Source organism: Myotis lucifugus, unplaced genomic scaffold (assembly GCF_000147115.1).
Source record: "Myotis lucifugus unplaced genomic scaffold, Myoluc2.0 scaffold_155, whole genome shotgun sequence".
NCBI classification, from domain to species: domain Eukaryota; kingdom Metazoa; phylum Chordata; class Mammalia; order Chiroptera; family Vespertilionidae; genus Myotis; species Myotis lucifugus.
Genome location: NW_005871203.1, coordinates 2,915,994 through 2,924,235, shown reverse-complemented (window position 1 = coordinate 2,924,235; position 8,242 = coordinate 2,915,994). Strand labels below are relative to the sequence as shown.

General features: G+C 48.3%; 1 protein-coding gene across 5 annotated transcripts in view; it reads right to left on the bottom strand.

Annotated features, from left to right (window-relative positions):
• STX16 (syntaxin 16) overlaps positions 1-8,242 on the bottom strand; it is a 36,859-nt gene that overhangs the window by 886 nt on the left and 27,731 nt on the right. For 2 of the 5 annotated variants that reach the window (XM_023759427.1, XM_023759428.1), the window contains one exon: positions 1,809-2,343. In XM_023759427.1, coding sequence (XP_023615195.1) covers positions 2,236-2,343 — 108 coding nt within the window. In that variant the 3' untranslated portion in view covers positions 1,809-2,235. Of the gene's footprint in view, positions 1-1,803; positions 2,344-8,242 lie in introns of those variants that run through there. The other 3 variants (XM_023759426.1, XM_023759425.1, XM_023759429.1) reach the window with 3 other exon arrangements.

The following is an 8,242-nucleotide window of genomic DNA, read 5'->3' as shown; positions in this document are numbered from 1 at the left end:
CCCGCCTCCCCCGCCGCTCCGGGCCGCTCGCGGAGACGTGCAGGGCCCGCCCGGAGCGCGAGGGGGCGCGAGGGGGGGAGGGCTGGCCGGCGCGCGGAGGGGACCCCGAGGTCCGGGCCCCAAACTCCGAGCAGGCCCCGAGCTCCAGGCCTCCGCCCGAGCAGGCCCCGAACCCGGGCAGGCCCCCAAGCAGGTCCTGCCCTCCAAGCCGGAAGCACCGCCGCGGACGGCGCTCTGGCGAAGGGCCTGGCCGGCCGCCCGCCGGAGCCCGCGGACCTCGGCCTTGGCCTCCAGCGGGGCCTCCGCAGACTCAGGCCCAACCGCAAGGCCACCCCAGCAGCGCCCGCCGTCCTGAGTCCGTGAGCCCCGAGCAGGCCCCGTTCCCACGGGAGGCAGGCCCAGGAGTCTCAGGACCCCGTGGTGACCTGGGGGACCCACACGGGCAGGCTTGCCCTGACCACACCAGCCTGGCTCGGGTTGGGATGGGCATAGTGGTTTTTGGACCCGTGCCAGCTCCAGGTTGTTAAAGCCCCTGCCGGGCATGGTCAAGCCTCTCCTTCCTCACTGAATGGGTTCCTCCATAACGCTCAGGCCCTTGCTCTGTGCCAGGCACTGTCCTGGAAGTGACAGCGGGTCAGGGACGCGGCCTTCCGCCCAGGTTGCTGTGTCGGGGGTGGCCACTTATAAGTCCAGGTTATTGCCTTGTTGAGTGCCCTCCCCCCTCCCGCCGCTCACCCCTGGCAACAGCCTGGGCAAGCTGCAGGCTCACCCAGTTTAGGGAGATAAGGTATAGGAGAAGGGGGGAAGTCAGTGGTTTACAAGACAGCACCTGAGTTCTCTCATTGAAGAGGGGCAGTGCCTGAAGGGTGTTGGGGGCACCTTGTGGATGGTGGACGATGTTGGTGAGGGTCCTGGCTCCTGCTGTGGCTCAGGTACAAGATTTGGGGATTGATGACCCAGTTGTGGAAGCTGTACCCGAGTCATTATCCAAAGGCCTTTTGGTTGCCACCCCTCTTCTTACTGTTTCCTTTTCATGATCAGCCTTTGAAATAGCAAAGCCAACTCCCTAGTGTGGCACCCAAGGCGCTCAGCCCCTCTCCGGTCTCCCTCCCTGACTTGTAATCCAACCACAGCCACACTTTCACCTTCCCTGCTGCTCCCTCCGTTCCTTGGAAACACCCCACTAGACTCCGAGCTTCGAGCTTCGGCATTCTGCAGGCAGGTCTTTTTGTCTGCTTTCTCCAGCGCCTGGCAGAGCAGGTGCTCAAAACACAGTTTTTGAATGGCGCAATGAATTCCTTCGAAACCCTCAGCTTTCCGACATAAAAGTCGGTGCTAATTGGATCTTATTTTCTTCAAAAGATTTTGCAGCAGCTGAATGTTTTCACACATTTGTAAAGGGTATGAAGAGCACGTATGAAGATCTATCACTCTTTTCTTGTTTGCAAACACATTGCAGACAAGCGCAGGGCTTTCTAGCAGGGGTGAGGCAACAGGGGACCGTCCCAGAGGGTGAGGGAGGTAAGGCTGTGCCTGATGGATGAAACGGGACTCCCACAGGCAAACAAGACAGGGGAAGGCATCTAAGTGGGGAGAGGCCCGGCAAGAAAGTGCAGACCCAGGGTGTCCCTGGAGAACAGAGAAGGGGAGGAACGGGTGATGGTGGTGGGTTGGGGAGTCTGAATCACTCCATCTACTTTTGCAAACTGTGGAAGGATCCAAGAAGTGTTTCAGAAAGCCAGATCCTGGCTCTGTGTAGGGGGAGCTGGAAAGGAAAGGAGCTGTCGGTGATGAGATGATTTGGGAGGTTCTTTCCTTTTAGATGGCCCCAAGACAGGACGAACGAGATGATTCAATGCAACCACATTTATTGAACACTTATTCCATACAAAGCAAGAAAAAAAATGGGATGTGCTTGTTGGAAGCAGACATTACTGATTCTGGTTTTAAGCCACCCCTGAATCAAAGAAATCCAAACTAAACAGAACATTAAGGAATTATTCCACTTCAAATGCCTGACAGTTTCCTCAAATGCAGCCCGTGACAGACACAAATACCTCCCAGGAAAGGACACTTTCCACTGCACTTTCCAGACTTCAGACTGAGACAGGCGCACTTTGTTCAGATGCATTTTATGAAGCTGTTAGTCCACAGGTTGGAATATATTTCACCATCAATAAAAAACTCACCTTAATTACATTTTCTTTTAAAAATGCAAAATAACTTACCAGATCTTTAATGCAATCCGAGAAGTAACTTAAGTTTTTGGTGACTTGAGACTCCTTCCAAACTCAAGTGGGTGTTCAGACTTAATTTAGGAATTGAGGAAAAGGCTAAAAACTTCTGGAAGAAATCAGAATAAAGTTCCCAGGACTTATTAGGAAGTTTTGGGATATAGTTCATATTCTAGACACATTTCTGAATGACATCATGTGAGATGGCTCCGGGTGTGTGAGTTGTACACGCCTGTGTTCACTGCATGCTGGAGCTCACCTGCACTAAATCCCCTAATCCCTGTCAGACTCAACCCACAGCCACGAAGCTCCAGATCCCACCACACCTCATAGGAGACGGAAACACTGACCACCCACCTGCTCTGGGAGCACTTGTTTTAGCTTTCTAGTGTTTTCATTCATTCATTCAATATAGATTTATTGAATCTCAATTCTGAAGAGCTCCAGGCCGGGTCAGACTGTGGGGATATAGTGGGGGAGGGGTGTGGTTGTGTGTGTGTGGCAAGGGTAGGGAGCAAGTACAGCAGTAAAGCCCAGCAATCCAGTCACTGGGAGCTGAGTCTGGAGGATATTGGGAGTTGGGTCCTGAGGGTGAGGCGTGTGCCAGGCAGGCTGATCCCAGACAAGGAAATCCTTCAGCAAGGGCCCAAAGTACTAAAGGGTGTGGTCCATCCAGAACCGTCAAAAGCTTTAGTGATATGGGCTGGGCGTGCGATGTACACCGAGCCAAGGAGTTTGGACTTGACCTTGTGGGTAACTGCAAGCCAGGGGAAATGCCTCAGTCAGGACTGGCGTGAAGCAGAGGTGGGGCTCGTGCCTGGCTGAGAATGGCCTGCTCTTTCCTTCTTCACAGGAGGAAGGGCTCAGCACCAACCACGTGCATCCTTGGCATCCTGGGAGCAGCTGGCCGAGAAGGGAGCCCACCTGCCAGACTCTGCCTTCCCTCCCCTGGCCCCCACTGCCGGCGCATCGGGGAATGCCCTGGTCGCACTCTGTAAATATTGTCACATGTGGCCCTGGCCAGAAGCTCGGTTGGTTGGAGAGAAGTCCAATTAAGGAATTATTCCACTTCAAATGCCTGACAGTTTCCTCAAATGCAGCCCGTGACAGACACAACTGCATTCAAAAGGTGGAAGGTTTGATCCCTGGTCGGGAGGCAACCGGTCAATGGTTCTCTCTCACATCAGTTTCTCTCTCTCAAATCAATTTTAAAAAATTGTCAGACGTGCCACCTGGAAGGTTTGCACTCAGGGTTCCCCGAAGGATTGAAAAATGTACTAATCGCCATGAAAATAACTTTTCTCTAGAAACTCTTGAAAAATGCATTAACTTATGGAAAAGTTGAAAAGCCAGTAGAAATTATACTCTTTACCTATATTCAGATATTTATTTTTCTGCACCATTTAACCCTAAATACCTCACTGCATCTTTCTTAGGAAGAAGGGACACAGCCTCCAACACCCCCCTAGTCACAATAACATCCTGATCATATCCATGACAATTTGTCATTGAAGCAATGTTATTACCTAAAAAAAATGTCTACACTGGAATTTCTTGAATTGTCCCAAGAATGTCCTTCATGGCCTTTTCTCTTAAAATCAGAATCCAAATGGGCATCAAGCATCCCACCTGGTTGTTCCCTTGAATCCAGAACTGCCCCTGCCTTGGTCTTTCCTGGAGGTCTCACAGTTTGGACTCTCCTGGTTGTCTCCTTATGTGAGATCTGGTGTGAACGTTTTTTGGCAATAATACATATTGTTTCCCACGGCACCCAATCAGAAGCCATGTAACCCATGTAAGCTCCCATTACTGGCCAAGGCTAGTTGCTTGGTTTCCACGGGTTCACATGGTGAAGATGTAAATCACCCTTCATAATTAATAGAATCAGGGTCAGTTTCCTCCTCCTAATGTGTGGTTTGACACTCTGAGAACAATAGGATGATCTGTTTCCAGCGGCCTCCGCCCCCCCCCCCCCCTCGCTTTTGTGTGCAATGGTGGTGTCTGTCTGAATCAAGCATCAGCTGCGGCCAACTCCTCCTTCCACACACAGCACCTGCTATTTTTTTTAAATTTATTTTTAAATCCTTACCCAAGGAGAGAGGATATTTTTTCTATTGGTTTTTAGAGAGAGTGGAAGGAAGGGGGCGGGGCAGAGGGTGAGAGAGAAACATTGATGTGAGAGAGAGATATCAATTGGTTGCCTCCAACACACGCCTCGACCAGCTGGGGATGGAACCTGCAATCCAAAACTTGCAATCAAAGTATGTGCCCTTGACTGGGAATTGAACCTGAGATCCTCTGGTGCGCAGGCCGACGCTCTAACCACTGAGAAATACCAGCCAGGTATCCACCATTCTTGTGTACAGACCTCCTTGCCTCCCCTCTCCTCAAGACTGCACTGTGAGGCTCAGTGCAGAGCTGAAGGTGCAGAACCCGTTCTTCAACAAAGAATTCCAAGATGGCAACAGCAGAGCACTAAGTAAGCCAGAAGTGGGCCCCATGTGAGTGCGAAGGCTGCATGCCCAGGAGCCACCCTGTCCCCATGGCTTGTGTGTATCTTCCAGTATCACGGCCCCCAGTGTCCCCACGGAGGCCGCTGAGCCCACCAGGCCGGCTCCTGCCTTTTTCAAACATTCCTATCTGTTTTTGAGCACTTCTGTCCTTTCTGGAACATTAAGACGATCCCTCAGCTGTGTTCCTCCTTTGCCCAACTCTAGAGTCAGCCATTCCTTCAAGAAATCTCTGTCCTGTGAATTGGGACAATGGGTGTCTAGAAACCCAGGTTTGTGTGGGAGGTAAGCTCACTGCTCCCTGGTCATTGTTTATGATCCTTTCAGAGGCCAGGAGTAAGATTTGTTTTCTTAATCTCAGGAGGCCACACCAACTCCTTCAATTCAAACCCCACGCTGCTGACCTCCCCCTCACCTGCTGCCACCCGGATCGGTCTCCATCTCCCACAGTGAGAACCCTGGTCCTAATCTCCCTTCTAGGGACACTCACTCACCCGTTCCTACAACACTCAGCGGACAGTCTCCATTCCCGGCAATAGACCTAACACCTGAAGTTCAAGATTTCTCTACTGTCTTTTTCTGTTCTTAGAATGCATTTCACTGATCTAGTCAGAATTTATTGGTTTTGGTGTGGTCTATCTGGTGTACATCTAATTCCTGTACTCTTGTCTGTATACTATGTAAGGCTTTGCTGTGCTCATTTCTCTTCCATTTCCATTTTTTGAATACATAAAACATTTCTACGGTCGAGACTGTAAAAAGGAAAGCTCGCGGGAACCTCCTGGGCCTCCCACCCTTTCCCCCTCACTCATCCTTCCACAGGGAAGCATTTTTATTAGTTTTCTGTTTATCATTCTTGGGTTTTATTTTTTTCTTTTTTAAAAAAATACCAGGTCATATATATTCATGTATCTGACACAAAAGATAGCTCATTGCATGCAATCTTTTGCACTTTCCCTCAAAAGCACATTTTGTAATGTCATCTAAAGCATGATGTTCTTACCTTCCAATATCAGTGGGATTAGACACTGTGTTAATAAAAATGTACTCAGGGAGCCATTTCTTAATGACTAAAAGCATTCCTTCTCACATCCGTTTCTAGGACATTTTGATAAAACGAGGGGGCTGAACGAGTTGTTCTTGGAGGTCCCTTGTCATTCTAGCAGTCTAAATTATTCTCCAAGAAGGGCACGGTGTCAGGTGGCAATAACCCTCGTGTCTCGGGCACTGAATTCCTATTTATTTCTGAACACCAGCAAAATTATTTTTTTGTAGTTGCAAAAGTTTTCAAGGGCATATGAAGACCTGAGGGGGCGGTGCTACAGGAAGGCAAAGAGAAATCATTAACAGACCGCATGCTGGTTCCACATTCCTGGAAACAGCAGCATATGAAATGGAGATTATAGAAAAGCAAGACGAAGGGCAAATGTGTATTTTGATGGAGAATTCTTTTCCTTAGAAAACCTTCCCTTCCAGGGTCCTTTAAGCAGGATGTTTCCCTAGTGCATTGAACATGATTCACTCTTCAAAACCCTGAGTCACACTTTTCCCAGAAACACCTTGTGTCAAACAACACCTCTATCTGTAGTGTCTAAATGCGGATCTTTTTAAAAAGTAGAAGGGTTTTGGTGGCTGAGCAGTGTGAGGAAAGGGTGGGGGAAGGAAAAATGAACCAGATTTGTTAGTTTTTCTAAGGGCCATGAGAAGGGAATTTAATTTTTTTCTCTCACTAAATCTGAAGGTTCCATATTTTGGGCCAGTTCAGAGTCACAGATGAAAAGTACTGAAAAGGGGCAGCCTTCCTTCCATTACAATGCAGGTTAAGATGCCAGAGTGCAAAGACCACCACTTACCCTTCCTGATGATTTATGAAACTCGAGGGACATTCTAACCCAATTTAGCAGAATGAAAAGGACATTCCAATCAGGGTCGTGTCGTGGTTCTAAGATCTTAGTAAATTCAGCAATACTTACACATTACCTATGAGAACTAGAAAAATACATTTTGAAGTCTTCTTCTTAACATGCTGGGAACACAGTATAAAGCACTATTTTAAAAACACGATTACATTATGAACTTGGCAGCCCATGAAGCCTAGTGTATATACACCAAGAGTTCCCCTCTTTTGTTTTTCTTTAAGTAAGAGGTTACACTCCATTTCCCAATACTCTTGGGGCCATAGAAAAGGGAAGACGGGAGGTGAGTGGGGAGAGTCGTTTGCTGGGACCAGAACTCTCCAGTGTGGGCTGCAGAAATTGGAGGGGAAGGAATGATGGGGATGGCAACCACTCGGAGACTTACCAGGTCAGGGTTCATGGTCTGCGGGCGTGCCCGCATCATGGCCAGGGACCTCCGCAGCCCCTGTGGTGCAAAACACATGATGTGTGCCTGCGTGAGGCAGGACGGAAGTGCTGAAGTTCCGTGTATATTTAATAATTAGCATGAACTGAGGTACTGTCATTGTTTAACTCGGCCGACCTTTTAAATGGATAACCAACCTTAAGGCTTAATTGGATTTAAAAAAATCAATTTCTAGCCATGGCACAGTGTGGGAACGAAGTGCTACATTTTCGGGCAACTGTTAAATCAGTTTTGTTGGAGACTATGTTTTTATTATTTACAACGTTAAAATGACACGATCCATTTTGGTAGGCGTTTTGTGCATAACATATACTTTTTTGAAACAGCCACAAATGCCCACGTATGCGCACCCAGTCACGTCACACGGAATCATTCCTTTCCGCTCCGTGGCAGGCTTAGTCACCAGCAGCAATCTCTTCGCACCAATTACACGAAAAACCGAGCGAGGGATAATGACATACCACTGTCTGCAAACCTCTCTCAGCCTCAGTCGTGTCTCATCTTTGCAATAGAAAAAAAATCCTTGAGGAAGCTTTTACCAAATCACATCTTGACCATTAAATCTTTCTTGAAGGTCATTTAATTTTATGCAAAGAAATGAACAATTAAAATGGCAAAAGCAGTACTGGTCTTGACATGAGAACAGGGAAGATTCTAGTGCCAGCCCGGGGTCACACTAGCTGTGTGACCTCGGCAAGCCCACACCTGGGTCTCCATCGACCCATCTGGAAAAGGGGCGGTGATGAAACAGAGACCTATTACAGTGTCCTGAGTCAGAACACCATGTTAAAAAAATATCTGATTCCCTCAGCTCTTCCTCCGAGAAAGAGAACAAATGATGCAAACCCAAGCCCTTTAGCCTCCATTATGACATGTTTTTATAAAATGAGAGAAATGGTGATTACTAATGGCAGAATTTGGATGATTAGCTAAAAGCAATTCTAGAATAATAGCTGACCAGCAGAAAACACTAAACCCAGGGGTTTATTCTAAGCCTGGTCTAAATGTACACTGTGTTGAATGCAGTTTCCTTGAAATGGTCCATTTTACCCAGATGACGAGCTCAAGAGCAGGCCCACACAATTACCCTGAGCATTCAGGACAGTGCAGAGAGCTCATGAGGACGACTGGACAAAT